At 43.3% G+C, this 27,404-nt stretch overlaps 2 protein-coding genes across 5 annotated transcripts in view; both read left to right on the top strand.

Moving 5' to 3' along the window:
* LOC110508443 (CUGBP Elav-like family member 5) overlaps nt 1–12,777 on the top strand; it is a 47,617-nt gene extending 34,840 nt beyond the window's left edge. The window contains exons 5-12 of one of the 4 annotated variants that reach the window (XM_021588962.2): nt 6,269–6,348; nt 6,452–6,601; nt 6,734–6,884; nt 9,718–9,924; nt 10,159–10,242; nt 10,436–10,579; nt 10,678–10,820; nt 11,064–12,777. In XM_021588962.2, coding sequence (XP_021444637.1) covers nt 6,269–6,348; nt 6,452–6,601; nt 6,734–6,884; nt 9,718–9,924; nt 10,159–10,242; nt 10,436–10,579; nt 10,678–10,805 — 944 coding nt within the window. In that variant the 3' untranslated portion in view covers nt 10,806–10,820; nt 11,064–12,777. Of the gene's footprint in view, nt 1–6,268; nt 6,349–6,451; nt 6,602–6,733; nt 6,885–9,717; nt 9,925–10,158; nt 10,249–10,435; nt 10,580–10,677; nt 10,821–11,001 lie in introns of all 4 variants that reach the window. The other 3 variants (XM_021588964.2, XM_021588960.2, XM_021588961.2) reach the window with 3 other exon arrangements.
* Nucleotides 12,778–16,646: 3,869 nt separating this feature from the next.
* On the top strand, nt 16,647–20,534 carry LOC110508442 (protein fem-1 homolog A). The gene has a single exon (XM_021588959.2). The coding sequence runs from the start codon at nt 16,910–16,912 to the stop codon at nt 18,761–18,763; it is 1,854 nt and encodes a 617-aa protein (XP_021444634.1). The 5' UTR covers nt 16,647–16,909; the 3' UTR covers nt 18,764–20,534.
* The last annotated feature ends 6,870 nt before the right edge of the window (nt 20,535–27,404 follow it).

Here is a 27,404-nt window from a genome sequence, read left to right as displayed (position 1 = left end):
TCCCTCCCACTAACCCCTCTGTCTCTCTCTCTCTCTCTCTCTCTCTCTCCGTCCCATTAACCCCTCTGTCTTTCTCTGTCTCTCTCTCTCTCTCTCTCTCTCACACTCACTCACTCACTCACTCACTCACTCTCTCACTCCCACTAACCCCTCTGTCTCTCTCTCTCTCTCACTCACTCTCTCTCACTCACTCACTCTCTCTCTCTCTCTCTCTCTCTCTCTCTCCCTCCCACTAACCCCTCTGTCTTTCTCTCTCTCTCTCTCTCTCTCGCTCTCTCACTCTCTCTCTCTCTTGCTCTCTCTCTTTCTTTCTTTCTCTCTCTCGCTCTCTCGCTCTCTCTTTCTCTCTCAATTTATTGGCATTGGAAACATATGTTTACATTGCCAAAGCAAGTTAAATGTAAAATAAACCAAAGTGAAAAGTTACAAAGGAATAGAGATATTTCAAATGTCGTATTATGGCTATATACTGTACAGTGTTATAATGATGTGCAAATAGTTCAAGTACAAAAGGGCAATAGGTCATAAATCTAGCTGCTGTTGATGACACGATGATATTTCACTCAATAGATATGGGAGTTAAACAAAATTGGATTTGTTTGGGTCTGTGTAATCTGAGGGAAATGTGTCTCCAATATGGTCATACAGTGCCTGGCAAAAGTATTCACCCTCCTTGGCGTTTTCCTATTTTGTTGCGTTACAACCTGTAATTTAAATTACAGGCTGTCTAAGGATGATTCCCAATCAGAGACAATGATAGACAGCTGCCTCTGATTGGGAATCATACTTAGGCAGCCTTTTTCCCACCTGTGTTTTGTGGGTAGTTGTTTACTGTATATTTGATTTGCCTTACAGAACTGTTCGTTTTTCTCTTTGTTATTTTGTTCGAGTGTTTTGAGTAATAAATTATCATGAACACTTACCACGCTGCGCTTTGGTCCAATCCTCATTCTGACGAGAGACGTTACAGAACTACCCACCACCAAAGGACCAAGCAGCGTGGCCAGGAGGAGCAGGGATCCTGGGCCCGGAAGAAGAGTGAGTGGAGGACCTCATGGACATGGGAGAAGGTTATGGCAGGGGACAAGACCCTGCCATGGAAACAAGCGGAAACAGCAAGGGAGGAACGGCGGCGATACCAGGAGTCACGGCAATGAGGCAAGCACGAGAGGCAGCCCCAAAACATTTTTTTGGGGGGGGCACACGGGGAGAGTGGCAGAGTCAGGGTTCAGACCTGAGCCAACTCCTCGTGCTTACTGTGGGGAGCGAGTGACCGGTCAAGCACCATGCTATCCGGTACTGCGCACCATGCCTTCAGTGCGCATCCACAGCCCAGTGCGCTCTGTGCAAGCTCCCCGCAGTGGCCGTGCTAAAGTGGGCATTCAGCCAGGACGGATTGTGCCGGCTCAGCGTTCCAGGCCTCCGGTGCATCTCTTCGGCCCAGGTTATCCTGCGCCAGCTCTACGCACGGTGTCCCCGGTTCACCAGCAAAGCCCAGTGTGGCCTGTTCCAGCTCCCCGCACTTGCCAGGCTGAGGTTGGTATCCAGCCAGGACAAGTTATGCCAGCTCTGCGCTCCAGACCTCCGGTGCACCTCCACGTTCCATTGTGTCCTGCGCTGACTCTACGCACTATGCCTCCAGTGCGCCGTTATAGCCCAGTGCGTCCTGTGCCAGCTCTCCACACTCACCGAGCTAAAGTGGGTATCCAGCCAGGGCGCGTTGTGGCAGCTCCACGTACCAGGCTTTTAGTACGTCTCCTCAGTCCGGTGAGACCTGTCCGGTGAGACCTGATTCACGTACGAAGCCTCCAGTGATGATCCATGGCACAAAGCCTCCAGCGATGATCCATGGCACGAAGTCTCCAGTGATGATCCATGGCACGAAGCCTCCAGCGATGATCCATGGCACGGAGCCTGCAGCAATGATCCATGGCACGGAGCCTGCAGCGATGATCCATGGCACGAAGCCTCCAGCGTTGATCTGTGGTCCAGAGCCTCCAGCGATGGTCCCCAGTCCGGAGCATGCAGCGACGGTCCCCAGTCCGGAGCCTCCGGCGACAGTTCCCAGTCCGGAGCCTCCAGCGATGATCAGTGGTCTGGTTCCTCTGGTGATGATCTGCGGCCCAGTTCCTCCAGTGAAGGTCCATGCACCAAGGCCGCCACCAAAGCGGAGGGATCTGCAGGCGGGGGGGGGGGGGGGGGGGGGGGGGGGTCTACGTCCCGCACTGGAGCCGCCACCGTGAAGGGATGCCCACCAGGACCCTCCCCTTTAGAGTCAGGTTTTGCGTCCGGAGTCCTCTCTTTTGAGGGGTTACTGTCACGCCCTGGCCATAGAGAGGGGCTTTAATTCTCTATTTTGGTTAGGCCAGGGTGTGACTAGGGTGGGCATTCTAGTTTCTTTATTTCTATGTTTTGGCCGAGTGTGGTTTCCAATCAGCAGCTGTCTATTGTTGTCTCTGATTGGGAATCATACTTAGGCAGCCTTTTTCCCACCTGTGTTTTGTGGGTAGTTATTTTCTGTTTAGTGTCTGCACCAGACAGAACTGTTTTGTTTTTTCACTTTGTTTTGTTGTTCTTTGTTGTTTGTGTTTTTGAGTAATAAATTATCATGAACACTTACCACGCTGCGTTTTGGTCCATGCCTTCTGCGAGAGATGTTACAGCGTGCATATGTATTCACCTCCTTTGCTATCAAGCCCCTAAATAAGATCTGGTGAAAACAATTACTTTCAGAAGTTACATAATTAGATAAATAAAGTCCACCTGTGTGCAATCTAAGTGTCACATGATCTGTCACATTATCTCAGTATATATACACCTTTTTTGAAAGACCCAGAGTCTGAAACACCGCTAAGCAAGGGGCACCACCAAGCAAGCGGCCTATGATGACCAAGGAGCTCTCCAAACAGGTCAGAGAAAAAGTTGTGGAGAAGTACAGATCAGGGTTTGAACATCCCACGGAGCAACATTAAATCCATTATTAAAAATGTTTAAGAATATGGCACCACATTAAACCTGTCAAGAGAGGGCCGCCCACCAAAACTCACTGACCAGGCAAAGAGGCAACAAAAAGACCAAAGGTAACCCTGAAGGAGCTGCAAAGCTCCACAGATGAGATTTTAGTATCTGTCCATAGGACCACTGAAAGCCATACACTTCACAGGGCTGGGCTTTACGGAAGAGTGGCCAGAAAAAAATCCTTTGCTTAAAGAAAAAAAGAAGCAAACATGTTTGGTGTTCCCCAACATGCATGTGGGGGACTCCCCAAACATATGGAAGAAGGTACTCTGGTCATATGAGACAAAAATTTAGCTTTTTGGCCATCAAGGAAAACACTATGTCTGGCGCATACCCAACACCTCTCATCACCCCGAAAATACCATCCCTGCATCATGCTGTGGGGATGTTTTTCATTGGCAGGAACTGGGGAACTGGTCAGAATTGAAGGAATCATGGATTGTGCTAAATACAGGGACATTTTTGAGGGAAACCTGTTTCAGTGTTCCAGAGATTTGAGACTGGGACGGAGGTTCACCTTCCAGCAGGACAATGACCCTAAACATACTGCTAAAGCAACACTTGAGTGGTTTCAGGGGAAACATTTAAATGTCTTGGAATGGCCTAGTCATAGCCCAGACCTCAATCCAATTGAGAATCTGTGGTATGACTTAAATGTTGCTGTACACCAGCGGAACCCATCCAACTTGAGGGAGCTGGAGCAGTTTTGCCTTGAAGAATGGGCAAAAATCCAAGTGGCTAGATGTGCCAAGCTTATAGAGACATACCCCAAGAGACTTAAAGCTATAATTGCTACAAAAGTGGCTCTACAAAGTATTGGCTTTGGGGGAATGAATAGTTATGCATGCTCAAGTTTTCTGTTTTTTTTGTCTTATTTCTTGTTTGTTTCACAATAAAAATATTTTGCATCTTCAAAGTGGCAGGCATGTTGTGTAAATCAAATGATACAAATCCCTCCCAAAAAATCTATTTTAATTTGAGGGTTTAAGGTGACAAATTAGGAAAAATGTGAAGGGGGGTGAATACTTTCACAACCCACTGTATATTTGTCAGGAGGTTAGGAGGTGCAGGCTTAGATTCCACCTAATTTTCTGGGCGGTGTGCACATAACCTGTCTTCTCTTGAGAGCCAGGTCTGTCTACGGTGGCCTCTCTCAGTAGCAAGGCTATGCTCACTGAGTCTGTACATAGTCAAAGCTTTCCTTACTTTTTTTTCAGTCACAGTGGTCAGGTTTTCTGCCACTGTGTACTCTCTGTTTAGGGACAAATAGCATTTTAGTTTGCTCAGATTTTTGTTAATACTTTCCAATGTGTCAAATAATTCTATTTTAGTTTTCTCATGATTTGGTTGGGTCTAATTATGTTGCTGTCCTGGGGCTCTGTTTGTGTTTGTGAACAGAGCCCCAGGACTAGCTTGCTTAGGGGACTCTTGTCCAGGTTCATCTCTTTGTAGGTGATGGCTTTGCTATGGAAGGTTTGGGAATCGCTTTCTTTTAGGTGGTTGTAGAATTTATTGGCTCTTTTGTGGATTTTGATAATTAGCAAGTATCGGCCTAATTTTGCTCTGTATGCATTATTTTGTGTTTTACTTTGTATACAGATGATATTTTTGCAGAATTCTGCATGCAGTCTCAATTTGGTGTTTGTCCCATTTTGTTAATTCTTGGTTGGTAAGCAGACCCCAGAAAAACCATAAAGGGCAATACGTTCTATAACTGATTTAATTATTTTTAGCCATGTTCCTTTTGATGGCATAGATGGCCCTTCTTGCCTTGTATCTCAGATCGTTCACAGCTTTGTGGAAGTTACCTGTGGCCTTGACATTTAAGCCGAGGTATGTATAGTTTTTTGTGGGCTCTAGGGCAACAGTGTCTAGATGGAATTTGTATTTGCCATCCTGGCAGCTGGACCTTTTTTGGAAAACAATTATTTTGTCTTACTGAGATTTACTGTGAGGGCCCAGGTCTGACAGAATTTGTGCAGAAGATCTAGGTACTGCTGTAGGCTGTACTTGGTTGGAGACAGAAGCACCAGATCATCAGAAAACAGTAGACATTTGACTTCGGATTCTAGTAGGATGAGGCCGGGTGCTACAGACTGTTCTAGTGTCCTACCAATTAGTTGATATATATGTTGAAGAGGGTGGGGCTCAAGCTGCATCCCTGTCTCACCCCACGGCCCTGTGGAAAGAAATGTGTGTGTTTTTTTGCCAATTTTAACTGCAAACTTGTAGTTTTTGTACATGTCATATGTTTTTGCCCCAACACCGCTTTCCATCAATTTGTATAGCAGACTCTCATGCCAAATTGAGTCAAAAGTTGTTTTGAAATTTACAAAGCATGAGAAGACTTTGCCTTTGTTTTATTTTCTTTGTTTGTCAATTAGGGAGCGCAGGGTGAATATGAGGTCTGTCATATGGCCATTTGGTAAAAAGCCAATTTGACATTTGCTCAGTACATTGTTGTCACTGAGGAAATGTACGAGTCTGCTGTTAATGATAATGCAGAGGATTTTCTCAAGGTTGCTGTTGACGCTTATTGTATGGGTCAAATTTGTCTCCACTTTTATGGATTGGGGTGATCACTCCTTAGTTCCAAATATTGGGGAAGATGCCAGAGTTGAGGATGAAAAAAGTTTTTAAAAAGTATAGCCAATTGGAATTTGTGGTCTGTATATTTTATCATTTAATTTAGGATACCATCAATACCACACGCCTTTTTGGGTTGGAGGGTTTGTATTTTGTCCTGTAGTTCATTCAATGTAATTTGGAGAATCCAGTGAGTTGTGGTAGTCTTTTAATAGTCTTCTAAGATTTGCATTTGATCATGTATATGTTTTTGCTGTTTGTTCTTTGTTCTTTGTTATAGAGCCAAACCGATCGGAGAAGTGACTTATCCATAGATCTCTGTTTTGGATAGATAAGTCTTCGTGTTGTTGTTGTTTGTTTAGTGTGTTCCAATTTTCCCAGAAGTGGTTTGATTCTATGGAATCTTCAATTACATTGAGCAGATTTCTGACCTGCTGTTCCTTCTTTTTCCATAGTGTATTTCTGTATTGTTTTAGTGATTCACCATAATGAAGGCGTAAGGCTCAGGTTTTCTGGGTCTCTATGTTTTTGGTTAGACAGGTTTCTCAATTTCTTTCTTACGTTTTTGCATTCTTCATCAAACCATTTGTCATGTTGTTCATTTTCTTAGGTTGTCTGCTTGTAATTATTGGATTTGTCTTGCTCTCTCTCTCTCTCTCTCTAGGTTGTGCATTTGTGAAGTTCTCTACTCATTCTGAAGCGCAGTCTGCCATCAGTTCCCTTCATGGGAGTCAGACCATGCCGGTAAGTACAATACACGAAAACAGACACACACACACACACACACACACACAGACACACATACACACACACACACACATCCATGCTGTGTTCCTCTCCTCTCTAGGGAGCGTCGTCCAGCCTCGTCGTGAAGTTTGCAGACACAGATAAGGAGAGGACCATACGGCGCATGCAGCAGATGGCTGGACAGTTTGGCATCTTCAACCCCTCTGTCGCCCTACCTACGTTCAGCAGCTACAGTAGCTATGCACACGCCGTAAGCACATACACACACATACACGCAATTTGGTATCTGTCACTCTGACGCCTCACTGACAGCTTGCTCTCATTCCACTTCTCCCTCCCTCTCCCCCCCTTCCTCCCCCGATCCACCTCCTCTCCCTATCAGTTGATGCAGCAGCAGCAGCATGCAGCGGTGATGGCCATGTCTCAGGGGGGCTACCTGGCCCCCAGCCTCTCCTTCCCCTCCGCCCAGATCCACCAGGTGGGGGCGCTAGCAATGAACGGTCTGCCGCCCAACCCCCTCAATCTCGTGTCAGGTCAGTCATGTCGGATAAATCAGCAATATTCGCGATGAGTAAGGTGGGAGACCTGGAAACCCATGTTAGCTACCAGAGCTAGTGCTAGGCTGTAGCTCGGTGGTCTAACAGTCTCGAGGTGCTCAGACAACCTGGGTTCAATACCTGGTCAGTTACATATGAGTCTTGGAAATGTGTGATATCACATTTCACTGCGCAGTCCTGGGATCTATCGCTCTGACTGGGGGTAGTTTTTAGGCTTGGGAGATATACCGTTTATACAGTATATTTCAAAATATATAATACAAAATTAGGGGTTGGGGGGTGCGTGCTATGCTACTGCTTATAACTATAAGAAATCTAAGATGTATCAAATAACTGATATCCAGCTCAGGGGTCCAGCTATGCATGTGGTTTGCTAACTGGCTAGCTAAGTGGCTCGATGTCAAGATCAAGCTTCTTGGTTACAGCAGAGAAATTCAATCCCCTCCTGAATCAAGATCCCTGTTGCTTTAAAAAAAAATGGCCCCTTTGTGTGCACTTCCAGTAACACCGTAAACCCTAGTAAGGCACAGAAATGGTATAAAAATCTAGATACCGTCAAACCCTAGTAGTTTTACAATTCACCATTGATCCCACAGAATCAATACAGTGTAATTCTGCACTGGAGACACATTATAGACAGACTGCTTTTGTACTCCTACTTAGTGTACTGTAGATGTTTGTATCATGGCACAAGGCGAGACCCAGATGCAGATGGTTGGAGTCTTACAATGTTTATTAATCCAAAAGGGGTATGCAAGAGAATGGTTGTGGACAGGTGAAAGGTCAAAACCAGATCAGAGTCCAGGAGGTACAGAGTAGCAGACAGGCTTGTGATCAAGGCAGGCAGAATGGTCAGGTAGGCGGGTACAGAGTCCAGAAACAGGCAAGGGTCAAAACCGGGAGGACTAGAAAAATGAGAATAGAAAAAAGCAGGAGAATGGGGGGAAAAACGCTGGTTGACTTGGAACATACAAGACAAACTGGCACAGAAAGACAGGAAACACAGGGATAAATACACTGGGGAAACAAGCGACATCTGTAGGGGGTGGAGAATAACAATGAGGACAGGTGAAACAGACCAGGGTGTGACCGTTTGAGATTTCTCCCTCAAGTCAGTTGTGATCAATTAATTGCTTGAGAGGGTGTTCACACCTGGTTTCTAGGTTTAAATCAGTTTCTGAGAACCAGCAGACAATGTGGTCTATAAACTATGTCCAGGAAAAGACCTTTAGTGAAATGTATTCTACTATGGTTGTTACAGCCTACTCTCTGTCTCTCTCTCTCTCTCTCTCTGTCTCTCTCTCTCTCTGTCTCTCTCTCTCTCTGTTTCTCTGTCTCTCTCTCTCTCTCTCTCTCTCTCTCTGTCTCTCTGTCTCTCTCTCTCTCTCCCTCTCTCTCTGTCTCTCTCTCTCTCTCTCTCTCTGTCTCTCTCTCTCTCTCTCTCTCTGTCTCTCTCTCTCTCTCTCTCTCTCTCTCTCTGTCTCTCTCTGTCTCTCTCTCTCTCTGTCTCTCTCTGTCTCTCTCTCTCTCTCTCTCTCTCTGTCTCTCTCTCTCTCTCTCTGTCTCTCTCTGTCTCTCTCTCTCTCTCTGTCTCTCTCTCTCTCTCTCTGTCTCTCTCTCTCTGTCTCTCTCTCTCTCTCTCTCTGTCTCTCTCTCTCTCTGTTTCTCTGTCTCTCTCTCTCTCTCTCTCTCTCTCTCTGTCTCTCTGTCTCTCTCTCTCTCTCCCTCTCTCTCTGTCTCTCTCTCTCTCTCTGTCTCTCTCTCTCTCTCTCTCTCTCTGTCTCTCTCTCTCTCTCTCTCTCTCTGTCTCTCTCTGTCTCTCTCTCTCTCTGTCTCTCTCTGTCTCTCTCTCTCTCTCTCTCTCTCTCTCTCTCTCTGTCTCTCTCTCTCTCTCTGTCTCTCTCTGTCTCTCTCTCTCTCTCTGTCTCTCTCTCTCTCTCTCTGTCTCTCTCTCTCTGTCTCTCTCTCTCTCTCTCCCTCTCTCTCTCTCTCTCTCTCTCTCTCTCTCTCTCTCTCTCTCTCTCTCTCTGTGTGTATTGAGCCAAATAGGAGTCTGGTTTTATAGATCACATGGTTCATATTACTGTGGGGGAATCTCTGTGGTCCTTGAAAGTGTATCATGTTTTATAGTCCATTAATGAACAGATACTGTATCTCGTTAACGCTTTCTATCATTCTCTCTCTCTCTGTCCCTTCCTCCCTATACTCTACTGTATTGCTTTCACTCTGTCTTTCCCTCTCTCTTACACACACATCGCTAAAGACTATCCTATCACAAATACAGTATTTGGGATGCCTACACAGTACACACAGAATCGTGCAGGCGAATTACAATGCAAATTGTAGGCCCTATCTCCCTCCCGAGGCTGTATCAGTTTAGGACAGACAAACATCCAATCCCCTTCACTGTGGGAGAATGTCTTTATTTGTCCCAGCTGTAGATAAGGCAGTGAGCAGTGAGCACAGTAAAATGCCCCTGCTGCTGCCTTAGTGAGCAGAGCTGGGTTGCTCTGTCTTACAGCAGCATATCATTGTGTTGCTATTCTGACATCGCAGAGTGATTTTATCACCATGTGAGCTTTGAGATGCCTGCTGTTACACACACACACACACACACACACCCGCGCGCGCACACGCGCACACACACACACATACTGTACATGAGACACACATGCACACTCTTTCTCTCTATTCTGTTTATCCCTCTCTCTCTCTCCCTTCCTCTCTCATAGACATTAAGTCCAATCCCTGTGCGGTGCAGTGAACATTTCTGTCTCCGGTGTAGTGAATTTTTATTTCCCCCCTGCAGGTCTGAGCTCTCCTCCAGCCGCCCTGCCCTCCTCCCTGACCAGCCTGGTGGCCCCAATGATGAACGGGTACACCGGCCTCACCCACCAGGCTAACGGGCACCCTCTAGAAACCCTCTACACCAATGGCCTGCCGACCTACTCCACCCAGAGCCCTACTGCTGCGGACACACTGCAACAGGCCTTTACTGGGGTACAGCAATACACAGGTACAGTACAGTACACATCTCTGATCTCTAACCCTGACCTTGATACCTCCAGGTCTTCACCAGAGTCTGTTGAATGTGACTCATAAAATATCAACTCAATCCCCACTCTCTTTTCTTTTTCACTTCATCCCCCCTTCATGCCTCTCTATCTCTCTTTCCTCTTTTGTCATTTACTTCTCTCTCTTCTCTCTCTCTCTCGGTCTCTGTCTCTCTCACACTTTCTCTCCTCTGTAGCCATCTACCCAGCAACTACACTGACCCCTCTAGGTCAGTCACTTTCACAGCACCCTCAGGTCATTGGCCAACAGCAGAGGGAAGGTGAGGGTGAGGAACTATATTTACTAATTCTTTGTCATCATGATCATCATTGTCAACAATGTCATGAGTGTCGTCATCATTGTGATTTTGTGTGTATTAAAAATGTACTGCACCATCATTATTCTAGTGTCTGTGCCTCCAACGGTGTGTGTCTGTGTGCCTGTGTGTCTATCTGTGTGTGTCTGTATTCCAGGACCAGAGGGCTGTAATCTGTTCATCTACCACCTGCCCCAGGAGTTTGGCGATAACGAACTGATGCAGATGTTCCTGCCCTTCGGCAATGTTATCTCCTCCAAGGTATTCATGGACAGAGCGACCAATCAGAGCAAGTGTTTCGGTGAGTGACACTACTTCTAAACAGTCGCAGCAAGCACCTGGCTGATTGACACTACCACTGACCATTCAGAGCATCTGTCTGTGTCTGTATGTATGCAGGCTTTGTGAGCTTTGATAACCCGGGTAGTGCCCAGGCTGCCATCCAAGCCATGAATGGTTTCCAGATTGGCATGAAGAGACTCAAGGTGCAACTCAAACGTCCCAAAGACGCCAGCCGCCCTTACTGACACCCCCCAGTACAGGTAAGATACTGTCCACAGTTATACATAATGTAATGAAGTTCTTACTGTTGTTATCGATGCTGTTTCACCCTGATTTTATATTGATCAAAAACTATATAGCAAAGTTATACTCCACAGTAGTCTCTCGAGTCAGATTAAAGTGTTTCTATTTCCCTCTCTTCCCTTCCCCTCCCTTTCTCAGTATCTGTATTTCTCTTCCCTCTTCTTTCCACTTTCTCCCTCTTCCTTTCTCTTCCTCCATAGGTTTAATCAGAGGTATGGAGGACGTCTTTGATTGAATAAGGCATTTTGTGTTGAATAAGACATTTTGTGAAAGGAAAAAAGGAAAAAGTTATTCTGTTTTTAAGACAATGGAAAATAGACTTCATATGGGAGTTGGGAAGAGATCTCTTTTTATCTTCAATCATATCTGACTGGCAGAGGGAGGACTCACAGCTCTGCACCAGTGAAGGTTTGGCATCACAGATGAGAGAGCAATGGGATGATGCATAAGGATAGAACAAGACTTTCAAAACAAACAGAAAACTTTTTTTTAAAGATACAAACACACAAAAAAAACACAATTTAGAATCTTTGGAGACTTGAGAGTGAAGAAGAACACCACAGACAGACTGAGAAACTGTGTTAAAAAATAATATGGATTTATGATGAACTCAGAAGAGTCTAGTGAACAAAAAGAGACTTCAGGTTTTTCCTACCATGAAATGGACAAATGAGGGTTGAAACTTGATCTGAGGATTCTAAGTATATCTGGGGAAAAAAATATTTCTTTCTCTGTGAGTCCTGAACCTGCTCTTTCTCAAGTTTCCATAGCAACCGAACAAACTGCACCCCCTTGGGATCTGAGGACCAAATGTTTTTCTCTTTAACAGGCTTGTACAAAATACTAACAATCATATAATACAATACAGTATAATGTTTAGTCTAGTACAAATTAACAATCATTAAATACTTAAATGCAGTATTCTACCTTTAGTTTAGTACACATAATAGTGACAGAGAAGTACTTCAGGTCGGCATTGGATTTATTCACCATCAGTGTACTGCTGACTACTAAGGAGTATGTAAATGTGAAATGGGATCATTTAGAATTCAGTTGGAGAGGTTAGTGAAGAAGAATGTTGCCCCGAGCTCTTTCTGTGGGATGGAATACATTATGAAGTGTTTGTTTGTTTGTTTGTTTGTTTGAAAGCCACCTTTTATCATCCTTTTACTGATAGGCTACACTTCCTCTTTGGGCACTCAGTTTGACCCTTGAACTTTTAGTTTTGTCTCCCTCTGTGCAGCAACCACTCTGAGCCTCCATTCTATTCAAAGTTGCCCATAGTCACAGATGTAGGATCAGCTCACTTTGCCCAAATACTAACCTTAAGCATTAGGAAGAAAATGCTAAACTGTACTTAGATCAGTCTGAAGGGGCTATGTCATCCTACTTCATTCTATTCTGCCTATAAAGCAAAGGCCATTGGCTCACATTCCGTTTCAGAAGCTTACTACAGTTCTCGGCTCAGGGGTTAAAAGGTCTCGAGTCAGGTGTGCCTAATGTTCGGATGAGATTGTCCATAGAAACTGATCTTAAGTCAGTTTTCTGGTTAAGGTGGTTAATGGTTAAAGTTAGGATTTGGGGAGGGCCAGCTGATCCAAGATCTGTGTGTCCACTTTGATTAGCCAGTAGATTTAGCAGGATGCATTGCTTCGTTCATTGGGTCTGTTTTGTGACAAAGAAAGTATTTGTGTATTTACATTTCAGGGATTATTTTAACGAGGGCCAGGGGATTTTTCTGGTCAGGTCACATGCTCCGGAAAAACTCCTTTACCTTACCATAACACAAAAAACCACTAGTACAGATGTAGGATCTTAATTTGAGCCAGTTTTCTACAGCAGGAAAATAGTCCTGCAGCAACAGGATATTTTAATTATTATGTGGATTATACTGTAATTAATGGACATTTTTGTAGGGGTTGATAACATTTGTAGTAAGGGAAAATCAAGTCTGAAATTTCAAAGAGGAAATTACAAACTTCAGAAGCCTTTTTAAACCTCAAATGTACCGCATTGCAGGAAAGTTCTCCTGCAACAGGGTGATGAAATTAAAATCCTACATCTGTATGGCACAGGTTAGAATTTGTTTATGGCACAAGCTATTTTATCATTGTATAACGCTACTGTGACTTTTTCTTTTCAACATATATAACTGTATGGCTCATATCAATTTGAGTCCGCACTGCAGTACTATTCACACACATAAAACAGGACTAGCTTTTCTCAAGTAACTCAGACTCCTCTCACATAGATGCTCATGCTAGAAAGCCTCCCCTCACGTAGATGTGTGCCGTTTTGATGGAGAAGACTGGTTGAATATCAGCCAGTTATCTTGTGAGGGGAGGCGTCATCGTCAGCAGCACAGAGCGGTGCAGCATTAGAGTAGAAAGCCTTCTGATCCATTTGAGTCTGACTCCATTAGATTTTAAGGAGGTGCCTGCAGTCCCCTCTCACTTGCATTTGGGTGAATGTTTTATTCAGTATGGAGAGAGGGAGCGGAGACTACTTTACTGGGAGTAGACTTCAAATCTGCTTTTAAATAGCTATACAAGGTCAAATGTTGAGCACAAGTCATTCTTTGTGCTGTGCAGGACAGGTTGGGAATGCTGTCACAGTACCTCCCTCAGGGAACACAAGAAACCAATGGAGGAACATCAAAACACACTCTAGAATACATTGGAGGATGATTCCAAGAGACACTCTAGAATGCAGGGATGGAGGGAGGGAAGGAAGGGATGTTTTCTCTCTTTTTTCCTTCATTTTTTTGGTCATCATCACATATTCAATAGTGAACCATATTTTCACTAACTCCTAGTGAATGTTACTGTCTATTTTACTTACAGACCATTCCTGACCCTCATATAAGTGAATTTGCCAAGTAATGTTTAATCGTTCTATGAATTCTAATATGTACATTTAATTATCTTGTAACATTCCAGGCCAGTTGGCAGCCGAGCGATAAATATGAAGTAGCTATTTTAGTTTTATCGACATTAGTTTATTCACTGTGCACAGAATCCTAAACCAACCAGACATATGGATATACCAATGCACATTGTAATTATTTTCATGGATTTGAATCATTGTCTAAATTTTCGCCTACTTCTCATTAGCTAACTGCCAGCCTATTCGTTTTTATCTGCATGTTGTTTCCCCTCACACAGATGTATTCAAAGGAAGAAACGGCCATTTTGATTAGAGTCAAGGGTCAACTCCATTTCAATCACTTGTCAGTTGAACTGGCCATTATAATTTCTCTATAGGAATGTAGTTAAAATTCCTATATTGACATATTGACTGTAAAGACACCAATGTTGGTTTTGATGATGCCTCTGTGAAATGTTTACTGACCAGCAGCCTCTCACCACTGTTAGCAGCATCGAAATCGAGAGTTTGTCATTTGTCAAATTGCTATGGTCTGACAGGCTTTAACCCTTCTCGGGATTATATTTCTACGGTAAGCAGAGTTTGGCTTGCGACTGATGCAGGAAGACAGTCAGTCTAATGTTTGATCTAGATCCTTAGGTAACAGCAATAGTCCTAGTTGCACTAAGAGACAAGCCGTGCACTACAGTAACCCTGACAAGTCCTTTGACCTTTGCTTGTCCTATAAACATAAAGCAGTAGCCTAAAGGCTAAAACGAATGCTATTATTGCCAAGCAGCTGGTTGGAAATGTACTTGTATATTTCTATGTTCTATTCAGGTTCTGGTGTTATGTGCTTTTTCAGGGGTTGGGGGACATAAAGATAGTTTACTGTGCTTTTTCTATATACATTTATTAACAACTACCTGAATGAAGCCATGTTACTTTCTATCAAATGACTACCCACTGGGCAAAAACTGGTTGAATCAACGTTGTTTCCACGTCATTTCACCCCAAAAAAAATCTATGTGATGAGGTTGAATCAACGTGAAAATCTTATTGGATTTGGAAAAAGTCGTCAAAGTAAGGGAATCTTGTCATTTTTTTCATCCAACCTTTATCCTAAATCCAATGACATGGTGACATTTTTTGTTGATTTCAGGTTGAATTCATGTTAGTTGACAACTCAACTAAATGTAAATCCAAACTTGACGTTTAACTGATGTCTGTTCTCAGTGGGTACATGTATACTTAACATTCCTACTGCACTACCTCTATAAGGTGATGTGTATAAATCTTTTTAAAAAACAAGACCTCAATTTTCATTTTAAGATGATGGATTTTCATGTGTTTACTGCCAAAATCCACCTACGTCCATTCTTACTGCTCAACTGGAGGCTTGGGATGACAGGAGGGAGTAGGGGGTCATGACATTCTTATGAATGGCACTGTATGATCATGTATTATGTTTTGAATGCAGTGGGAAAATACAATATAGCTTGATGTAAATAGGAGATCTGTTTAATTTCATAATCTTGTCAGCACACAAATCTTTTCAGGTAATGGGGCGAGGCGTGGAAGAGGGATGGAGAGGGGGTGGGGTGTTTAAGGAGATACTGTCTGTGGGTGGGGTTGACATTTGAAGATGGTGTCTAGCTTCAGTGGTTTCTTAGCACAATATACAAAATGTATAGATGATTGAGAGACAGGGACAAGGACACTTGTGGGTAATGCTGAGGGTAGAAAAGGTGGACATGATCATGTCTGAGAAACCACAGCTCTCTTATCTTGTCTCTTCTATACTTGCTGCTTTGACAATTCCAATTTTCATATGGTTTAATTTATTTACTTATTTATTAGGTCATATTTAATTAAATGTGTCCTTCTATTTATTATTACCTATCATTATTATGATATTTATTTTTATTTCATGTTTTTTTTTTCTTCAGATATGAATGATACAGATTGCTTACTGGGACTTTTTTTCTCTTTCTCCTTTTTCAATTTTACAATAAAATATTCTAATAGTACCTTAATATCTCATCTCAAAATCCTTTCTGCAGTGACCATTAACCCCAGCAGTGAATAAATGTGTTTTTGCTGCCCTCTGCTGTTTACTATCTACCAGTTTACAATGCATTACATTACAACGGGCCAGTGACATCAATTTCTCAACATAAAATAGAAGTATTTAATAGTATGTTATGGGATTATTATGGCACAGTTATAGCACAACTTGGAAAACACAAGAACATGTTTTTTTCCATAACTTGTTTTGGACTACATGCGCAGACTGGATAAGTAGCCTATGGTAATAGCCAACAACCTATTGTATATCTGTCATACATGCACCAGTTATTTGATTTAAATGGACTATAGTGCCGCCTAGGGATCTACTACCCACACATCATTAAATTAGAGCCAAGCTATGCCACGCTGCTTTTCATTAGTGTCGTGAATTGATGGCATATATATAAATATACATTTTTTTGTATTTGCATGTCATGGTTAATTAACAAAAACAAGTATTTGGGAATGATCTGTGGGGGCCTAATGCACACCCACATACTCGCTGACAGACGGAACAAGATACTATTTTCACTCTATTGAAACATGTTTTGTATCAGTGTAGATATGGGAAGGGTGTTATGCTTAAAAGCCAGGCAACAGAAATACAGTACCATCAATATTTCTGTAAGATTAGAAGTGATGCCACTTTCATTTTGAGGTTTGCGTTGATCCTGCGCATTGTGTTTCGGGGTGGTTGGGGATTGTAGTTTAAATACGTTTAACTACAAGCTAGTAATGCATTCCAGTGAATAAAAACACACGTTCGCCTAAAAACTACTCTTCCCGTTTCAACTGTTGCTGAGTTCACGTGTTCGAAATGCCTCATGGGAATTATATTTATAATCAGAAGGAAAGTGCAATTTCATCTTAGTGAAATGATTTATTAAAGACTACAATAACCAAGATGCTAAGCGTAAATTTTCAACATAGAGCTGTCAAACAACACAAACGCCATCTTGACAGCAGCCTTAAAATGGCAGAAAAATGCCAGGGAGAAACCGAACTACGGACAGGGTTTATTTTCTTATTTTGAAAAGACTGTCCCTTCCCTGTTTTTCTAAAAACGTAGCTAGGGAGTTGATGGCCAGTGAGAGAGACGAAATACGTTAAAATGGATATCACGACGGCGGTTTTCAACGCGGCCAGAGATGGTAAGCTGAAACTTATCCAGAAGTTGCTGAGCAACAAAAGTCCGGAGGAGTTGGAAGCTCTCGCCGAGGAGAAAACACAGGGAGGCACACCTCTCCTCATTGCTTCTCGACACGGACACTTAGAGGTTGTGGACTATTTGCTTGAACATTGCAAAGCTAACGTGGAACTAGGAGGCTCGGTAAACTTTGACGGTGAGACGATTGAAGGGGCTCCCCCGCTATGGGCGGCTTCGGCGGCTGGTCACCTCCCTGTCGTCCGCACACTCCTCAAACACGGTGCCTCTGTCAACAACACTACGCTGACCAACTCAACGCCCTTACGCGCTGCCTGCTTCGATGGTCACCTGGAGATTGTCCGTTACCTGGTGGAGCACCGAGCCGATATGGAGGTAGCCAACCGCCACGGCCATACCTGCCTGATGATCTCCTGCTACAAGGGCCACAAAGAGATAGCAAAGTTCCTCCTGGAGCGTGGTGCCGATGTCAACCGTAAGAGTGTGAAAGGCAACACCGCTCTCCACGACTGCGCTGAGTCCGGTAGCCTGGACATCATGAAGATGCTGCTGAAATGTAATGCCCGCATGGAGAGGGATGGATACGGCATGACCCCTCTTCTAGCTGCCAGCGTCACGGGGCACACCAACATCGTGGAGTACCTCGCCCACCAGCCCCGCTCTTCACGAGAAGAACGCATTGATGCACTCGAACTCCTGGGGGCCACCTTTGTAGATAAGAAGAGAGACCTCCTGGGGTCCATGAGATACTGGAGGAGAGCCATGGAGCTGAGACAACCAGCTGACAAGGTGGGACTCCTGGCCAAGCCCCCTCCGGGTCCCCCTGTCCCTGCCTATGACTGTGCCCGAGAGGTGAGCACAGCCGAGGAGCTGGAGGCTCTGATCACAGACCCTGACGAGATGCGGATGCAGGCCCTGCTGGTCCGTGAGAGAATCCTGGGGCCCTCGCACCCCGACACCTCCTACTATATCCGCTACAGAGGGGCCGTCTACGCCGACTCTGGTAACTTTGAACGCTGCATCAGCCTGTGGAAGTACGCCCTGGACATGCAGCAGAGTAACCTGGACCCCCTCAGCCCCATGACGGCCAGCAGTTTCCTGTCCTTCGCTGAGCTCTTCTCCTTCGTGCTGCAGGACCGGGCCAAAGGTACCCTGGCCACTCGCGTCACCTTTCACGACCTGATGGGGGTGTTGGGGAAGAGTGTGAGGGAGGTGGAGAGGGCGGTGGCCCAGAGGGACAGCCCCCCCGAAGCCCCCCAGTTCACTAAAGCCCTGTCTATCATCCTCCACCTGGTGTTCCTGCTGGAGAAGCTGGAGTGCACCACGGAGCAGGAGCACCAGAAGAAGCAGACGGTGTACCGCCTCCTGAAGTTGAACCCGCGGGCACGGAGTGGCTTCACCCCCCTGCATATGTCTGTGGACAAGGATACCACGTCGGTGGGCCGCTACCCTGTGGGTCGCTTCCCCTCTCAGACCGTGGCCTCGCTGCTGCTGGAGTGCGGAGCGGACGTGGACTCCCGGGACTGCGACAACAACACGCCCCTGCACGTCGCTGCTAGCAACGGTTGCCCGGAGATCATGGCGCTGCTGGTGAGGGCAGGGGCACACTTCGATGCCACCAATGCACAGAGGAAAACTGCGTACGAGCTGCTGGAGGATCAGAGCAGTGGACACCCGGCCCTCTACCCCCTCAACTACGTCACTCTGCAGTGCCTGGCAGCGCGCACCATTGAGAGGCACAGACTGCCCTACAAGGGCCTCATCTCAGAGGAGATGGAGACCTTCATTGAGCTGCACTGACACACCCCTCCCCCTTAAAATCCCCACCCTGTCCCCACACTCTCCCTCAGACCCCTCTAAACCACCCAACAATGACCCCCTTCACCCCACCTCACCCATGTCCCACCCGACCCCCTCATTGTCACCATACCCCAGCCCACCCCCTTTCCCCATGGCCTTTCCCCTCTCAGTACCCCTTCTAACACCAGACTATTAGCTCTGTCTCAGACCAAATCGCAGCAATAATCCTCCTGGCTTCTAAACGTTACACTAACAACAGACTGGGAGCATTTTAGCTGTGGCTAGATGCCTCCGGTCAGTGCTCTCTCTTTAGGTTATGGGCAATTCCACGGTAACAGAGTGATGCTGAGATTCAGATTTTTCACTTTTAAAATGTATGTCAAACAAAAAACTATGATAGCAAAGTTAAACAATAACGCAATTGCACAAGGAATAGTTTTAACAATTTCCACAGAACATTTTACAAGAACATATTCACTCTTAAGAACAGTGAAGAATCTTGAGTCTCAGCATTGCTCTTGTATCGTGGATTTGCCCTTATCTGTTATTAAGACATGGACACTTTCTAAGTGCTAGGTTGCTATTTGTTTGCAGGTGGGGAAAAAAATACCTTTTGGACTTGATTTTAGGATTTGATGCTTTCTTTTTCTTCTCCTGTTTCTCTTGATAAGCAAGGAAGACTCCTAACAGAAAGGAAAGAATGGCAGTGCCTATATATCTATTGGGTGGTGGCTTGTTTTAAGGTGGGAATGGAAGCTGTATTACTTGATAGTACATGATCAAATATTGACAGTTAACTGCATGAGAGGCTTAAGAGTGAATAGGATAGCTTGTTTGTTAAATCGGTCTTGTTTTGCAAGGTTATCCAGAAGCATCCTTTGAACAAACAAAGTACACATTGTATGCTTGGCTGCCTGGTATCAATGGATTTTATTTTTTTTATAATTCATTTAGCGTTATTTAATCCTCCGCCCCATACTTTGACATTTTAAGGAGTGTTTGAAAACCCATTTGTGCCAAAACTCAGCCTTATATCGTTCCTCTACACGTGTAATCTTGCAGGTTAGCCTGAACCTACTGAACTAGCTTACTACAAATGGAGCAACTCACAACTGTAGAGCGCAGACTAGCATGGGAACTCTCATAAGGATACAGTTTGTTTTAGCCTAGCCTACATCTCTTAGTTTACTCTGTATTTTTTTAGACTGTGTGTGTGTTTTACAACCTGGTCAATGTCGTGAAGTTTCCCTCTGGACAACTTGGACAAAGTGGGAAAGGAAAGATGGAGATTTCTCTTCATCTCCTCTTGAGTGAAAGTTTATGTTGATCCCAGTATCAGATCATCTATTCTAGTCTATCTACAGTCCATGCAGAACAATTGGAATCTATGCAGTCACTCAGTGTGACAATATCAAAACCCAGGGGTGACCCGATTTAAGCACAGATGCAGGTGATAAGGATGTGGAACAAATCGCACACTGCATTTTATTTTATTTTTTTAATTTTTTTTTACAATTTCAGTTTTGTGTTTTCATACATGCTCTCTTTTATTTTTTTCTGTTTGTCTGTCCCTATGTAACAAACAAAAAAACACCTGATTGAATGCACTTTGAAAAACCTCCGTGAATCCTAAAGTGTCCCTGTACAACATCCAGGCTATGGACTGTCGCAGCCTCTCTCTCAACGGATTGATTAATTTAACTGATGATGATAACTTCAGAACAAAACTGTGTTGAGATACTTGAATAAAATTCAGTGTCCCTGCAGCAAGTGGGTTTGTGTGTTGCCTGGAGAAGGCTTTGAATCTCTTTTGTGTCTCTCTTCCCTCTCCTTTTCTCTCTGTCACTGTGTTGTTGTTGAGCCTTTGAGAAAATATATTTATTTTTCATAGGTGTCTTTTAGATGTTAGGCTAATGTTACAAACTCTGACGTGAGTGCAAAATCTCAGTGCGATACAGTACTCCAGTGCCAATTCAATTACAGTATTTTTAATTGCTTCTGATAACTGCTTAGTTCACACTGTTAGAACAATCCCAAGCCGCTGTTCATTAGCAGTGGACTGTAATCACCTCTCACCTTTAGCCCTCGCTGTGTTCCTGTCTCTACTGTGTACAGCATGTACAGGGCTGTCTAGGCTAGCACCACCCCAGTGCTCTGCTGTGAGAGGGCTGGGCAGAGTGTATATGAAGGTGTAATAGACAGCTGGACTAACTCATAACACTGACTCATATTACGGAGGCCCTTAGATGGATTGAAATAGGTGTGATGGAAGAACACACTATCCCTCCCTGCTCACCGGGTTCCCACGCAGCTTGCCTATTAAAACTTGATCTAACTGTGTTTTCTATATATCTCCCACACTATGTGGTTGGAATAATATTATGAAAAGGATAATGCCCTTTCAGTGTAAGAGCTGTTTGAAAAGACTGCCTGAAATTTCTTCCTATTTTGATGGGATGGAGTTTTGGTTACTAGACTAATAAGAAAGATTTCCAAACCTCTCTGCCAATAATTGCTCATTTTCAGTTTTCCCCTCCCTACTCCCAGATAGTCCTAGCTAAATTCTTGCTTGAGAAATTGCTTTTTGCTAAGAAGCTATTTTTGTTTATTTTTTAAATGATTTGATATTGAGTTAAAAATGGCTGCATTGGGCCTTTCACTGATGCGGGTTTGAGCTGGGCCTTCCGTGCTCGTTCCTGCCCAGGAAAAACGTAGGGCCCTAGTTATAGTCTATTGCCAGGTGTCCTAGGCATTTCCCCTTGGTTAGGTCACATGGTAAGGAATAACACCTGACTCTATATACCCCCCCCCCCCCCCCCCCCCCCCCCCCCACCCTTTTCCACAGCACTTTGCAAATAACCGGAGTGTCATATTTGGGTTGTCATCGCAGTCCAATGCCTGTGGTTTTTAGGCGTTGAAGTATCTCTATATTTTTATTATGTTTCTAAAATTCCAGTAAAAACGAGTGTATCCCTTAAACAGTTTATTACTCATATTTTTTTTCCTACAGTGACAAACAGAACATACTCTTTGTTCTCCCTTTCTTACTCTCTGTGGTTACAGAACGTGAGGTGTAAAAATCTTGATCTTCCAGTGGGCCAAGCTCTTAAAAGTATAAATAGAGTGCAATCGACATCACCGCGGGGCAGCGGTGGAGACAGGGCTATTTCCCCTGCTATTTTAGGGTCCTTTCACCCCAGTCTCTGCCTTGTAAACAGGCTTACACTAAGGTAATACACACAGTCAGTCAGGTCACTGGACGACTGGCAGGGACAATGTCCCGGAACCAGTCCAATGAGTTTGGTCCTTTGTTGAACCAATTCTGTAAAATATCTATTTTTGACTCTACTGGACATTAGTCTTTTGAAAATTATGATTATTGATCATCACATTTATGACACTGCCATATTTTACTCTGCGCTTCCACTGCCTACAGTGTAATTGCTATGGGGCTATCCCTCATGTTAGTGATTTATTATTGTTATTCAGTGTTAAACCGTTGTTGTTGTTGTTAAATTCACAGTTAGTATCTGTTTTCTTTGAAAGGTCAGAGGCCATGGAGTTGAACTTTAGAGAGGTCACAGGAGTGTCAATAAACCCCAGCCTGAAACAACAACCCCCAGTCCCTGACTCCCTGCTCCCCTGTGGCGTCTGCAGATCTAGTGGAACTGGACAGGATACTGTAGCTGATGGTCTTCTCTGCCCATAGACCTACCTGGTCCAGTCAACCCCTAGAAAGCAGAGAAAGAAAAGGAATCTGAGGCAAACAATATGCTAATTGCTCCTGCAGCTAGCTCTCTGGTATGCAAGGTGTTTCCACCATAGGCCTATTTCTGACACCTGGGGTTACAATATATTCAAGTTAAATTCAGTCAGTAAGGACTTATTGAATTGGGAATTTGCATTCACCTCCTGAGTTGAGTTGATCTGGAATGGAATTCCCCCCCGAGCCTGCTGACTCCCTTATGGCTTAGGAGAAGGGCTAGGGTTTCCATTTATGACTGGACACACTATATCTGCTCAGACCGTGTTTAGGAAACAGCAGTAGCCTGGAAGGTTACTGTTATAGGTAGTCTCACTTGCCTGACTGACTCACTCTCCACCAGTGGCTGTGGGACGGGACTGTTTTGTAGAGGGCCTTCGTCTTGAGTAAAAAATACGAGGCTGATATTTTGTGATACATTCCATCAAGTCTAGGTATATGAGTCCCTTTTGGGTATAGTGTAACTCATTTTAACATTCTGTCTTGAAGAGCTAATGTTTAGCTTATTAAAAAACATTTTCCCATCTCAAGAGGTTAATTCCAAAATGACTAGTAATTGTCTAAATGAAGTAACATAGTTGATTGTGACAGCGTTGATCTGTCTGTTATGGGTAACAGGGTTGATCTGTCTGTTATGGGTAACAGGGTTGATCTGTCTGTTATGGGTAACAGGGTTGATCTGTCTGTTATGGGTAACAGGGTTGATCTGTCTGTTATGGGTAACAGGGTTGATCTGTCTGTTATGGGTAACAGGGTTGACTTGTTCTGCTTGAACCCATTCAGTTTTCCACCACAAAACACCTGAAAATTAAAAAAAAAAAAAAAAATAGAAATAAAAAATCTAATTCAACCAGCTCACCTGATTTTACAATGATTTGACTATTAGATATTCAATGTTCCTTTTGAAAAACACGTTTTAAAAAGGAACTTTTGCCATGTTGAATCGAGAAGTTAGTTCACGAAACAGGGTCGACTTTAAAATTAGGGACAGTTTTTTTTGTTTTCCTTCAAATGAATCACTAATCACATGAAATAATCTTCAGAAAATACTTTTTTTAAGCAAAACAAATTAACTAGGGCTTTACAGTAGCTAGGTTTTCATCCGTTTGGCAATAGATTTTAAATGTGAATATTCTACAATCCGCATAAAAGAAAATATGCCCATTTTCCCACCAGTGGTGTGTTTCCACCAAACGGACTTGTTGCGGATAAAAATCAGTGCGTGATGATGTAGTACACACAAAATGTACTTTTTTCGGGACATTTTTTCATGTAACTAATACAAATCTAAAGTTCAATATGTTTCCATCACATTTTCAACTCTACCTATAGTTTTTCATTAACAAAAACAAATAAATAGCAAATGTGCCTACTCTGGTCTTGTCACCTGCACTCTAGCAGCTTGCAGACACCGTGTGGGTAGACTGTGCAGATTGTCTAGCCCAGTGCTTCCCAACCAGTGGTACTGGGAGTCATAGGGGTACTTGGTCAATCCACAGGGGGTACTTGAGAAGACTTATGAGACCATAGGCTTACTGGTCAAATGGGACATGAAGGGTACTTCAGGGGTACTCCGGGAAGAGCAAAATTCAGTTGGTGGAACTGTAACCAAAAAAGGTTGCGAACAACTGGTCTAGTCTACATGAGGAGTTTATTATGGATAAGTGAGAATATTTGTTTTTGTCAAATGGCAGTCAAGCATTGATCATCATGTCACCAGAACGCTCCATATTTATTGGAAAGCAGCATCAAGCTCACCACTGTGCACTCTCTACCCTGTGAAGTTCATAACTTGTTTAATCTGTAGCTTAATAACAACATGGTTTCCTGAGTCGTATTGGGAGGACCACTCACCATATCATGGTGACTCCAAATTTACTTCGATATGATGCTTATTTTATCAATATTTGTGCAGGAAGATGTTTCCACCACCATTTCCCTCATAATTAATTTTACTGAAATAGAAAGATCCCACCATGTTGAACCAACAAATTATCTGTCGGCATTTCTAAAATTGCACCGAAACTTCCAATTTCCATCACAGCTGTTGTGATTTCTTTTTTTTTTATACGATATGACTTTGAAGAGATGGCAATCTAAGCCCACAGGAAAGTTTGTGTCCTCAGGCCTGGAGGGAAGCAAAAGTACTTCTGCTACCCGAGAATAGCAACGCACGGCTCAAATAGCTGACCAATCAGTCTGTTACCAACCCTTACTAAACTTTTGGAAAAAAATTATGTTTGACCAGATACAATGCTATTTCACAGTAACTAAATTAACAACAGACTTTCAACATGCTTATAGGGAAAGGCGTTCCAAATGTAGGCCTGAGGCACTTAGCCTACACAAATGACTGATGATTGGCTAAGAGAAATTGCTAAGCTTGTGGGAGCTGTTGTTGTTAGACTTGGGTGCAGCTTTTGACATTATCGATCATAATCTGCTGCTGGAAAAATGTATGTATTATGGCTTTCTATCCCTTCCTATATTGTGGATCGATAGTTGCCTGTCTAACAGAACACGGAGGGTGTTCTTTATTGGAAGCCTCTCCAACATAATTCAGGTAGAATCAGGCATTCCCAAGGACCCTTTACTTCATTCCATCTTCACTAATGACCTGCCACTGGCACTGAGTAAAGCCTGTCTGTCTATGTACTGTATGCTGATGACTCAACACTGTACACATCAGCTACCACAGCAAGTGAAATCATTGCAACACTTAACAAAGAGTTGCAGTCAGTTTCAGAATGGCAATAAATAAGTTGTTCCTAAATAAATAATATATATTTTTTTAAAAGCATTGTATTTGGGAAAAATCATTCACTAAACCCTAAACCTCAACTAAATTATGTTATGAATAATGTGGAAAAGTATCAAGTTGAGGAGACTGTACTGCTTGGAATAACCCTGGATTGTAAACTTTGATGGTCAAAACATATTGCTGCAACGGTAGCTAAGATGGGGAGAAGTCTGTCCATAATAAAGTGCAGCTCTGCTTTCTTGACATTGCTATGAAAAAAAGGTACTTATGCCCCTAGTTCTGTCGCACCTGGACTACTGTCCAATCATATGGTCAAGTGCCACAAAGAGGGACACAGGCAAATTACAATTGGCCCATAACAGAACAGTACGGCTGGCCCTTAGATGTACACGGAGAGCCAGCAACTCTCCTGGCTCAGGGTGGAGCCAGCTTGTCTTTGTGAGAGTTGTTGACATGTTAAAATCACCGATCTGTCTGTTGAAGCGACCAGCGCACAGCTCAGACACCCATACATACCCCACAAGACATGCCACCAGAGGTTTCTTCACAGTCCAGAACAGACTATGGGAAAGTACTACATAAAGCCATGAATACATGGAACTCTATTCCAAATCATGTAGCTTCGTCAAGCAGTAAAATCAGATTAAAAAAAACTGATAAAACTACAATTTATGGAACAGCGTGGACTGTGAAGAGACACACGCAGGCACACACACACACACACACACACACACACACACACACACACACACACACACACACAGCATTCAAAAACACATGCTAGCACACACTCTACACGCCCACGGCGGTGTAAAGTACTACTTAAGTCGTTTTTTGGGTGTATCTGTACTTTACTTAAGCATTTATATTTTTGACAACTTGTACTTTTACTCCACTACATTCCTAATGAAAATAATGTACTTTTTACTCCATACATTTTCCCTGACAACCAAAAGTACTTGTTACATTTTGAATGCTTAGCAGGACAGGACAATTGTCAAATTCACGCACTTATAAAGAGAACAAGTGGTCATCCCTACTGCCTCTTATATGGTGGACTCACTAAACACAAATGCATCTTTTGTAAATGACGTCTGAGTATTGGAGTGTGCCCGTGGCTATCCGTACATTTTCAAAACATGAAAATGGTGCCGTCTGCTTTGCTTAGTATAAGGAATTTGAAATGATTTATACTTTTACTTTTGATACTGTAGTATATTTAGAAACAAATACTTTTAGACTTTTACTCAAGTCGTATTTTACTGGGTGACTTTCACTTTTACCTGAGTAACTTTCTATTAAGGTACCTCTACTTTTACTCAAGTCGTATTTTACTGGGTGACTTTCACTTTTACCTGAGTAACTTTCTATTAAGGTACCTCTACTTTTACTCAAGTCGTATTTTACTGGGTGACTTTCACTTTTACCTGAGTAACTTTCTATTAAGGTACCTCTACTTTTACTCAAGCATGTCAATTGGGTACTTTTTCCTCCACTGCACACACGTACATGTTAAATATTGTTATTTTGCTGTATTGATTTTGTATTGTAGATGTGTTATGGAGTAGTGTGTAATAATGTGTCATGTAATGTTTTATTGTTTGTAATTGTGATTGGACTGCGTGAAGAGTAGCTTCTGCCTTGGCAGCAGCACACGGGGATGTGGAATAAAATACCAGAAAACACTTTACTCGTATAACAACTGTGCATAGAAATGTGGTTAGTGATGGTGAAAACTTGGAGAAATCTTGAGGTTAATTGGGCTAAAGTATTCCTAGTCGTGTAGAGCGCACAGACCACTTTTGTCTATGCCACAATAATCAAAAATATAGAATTTCCCTTGTGGTCTATATTAAATACCACTTAATTTAATATAACAGGCTTTTACAATTAATATTGGTGCACAATTTCTACTTAAAATATGGATGCAAAAGGGACTCATTTCGTGGAAATACCCATATAAGACCTCTGATGAAACCTTTCTGTTTATAGGCGATATGTATACACTTCGTACATTATATATAGAGCAGACTCGTTTCTCCATTACATGTGTTAGAATGACATTTGTTTGATTCATTATACGTTATGAACGTACAGCACTACTGACTAATGTGAGA

Source organism: Oncorhynchus mykiss, chromosome 28 (assembly GCF_013265735.2).
Source record: "Oncorhynchus mykiss isolate Arlee chromosome 28, USDA_OmykA_1.1, whole genome shotgun sequence".
Taxonomy (NCBI): Eukaryota; Metazoa; Chordata; class Actinopteri; order Salmoniformes; family Salmonidae; genus Oncorhynchus; species Oncorhynchus mykiss.
Note: the sequence above shows the minus strand (reverse complement) of the source record. Positions and strands in the feature narration are given on the sequence as shown.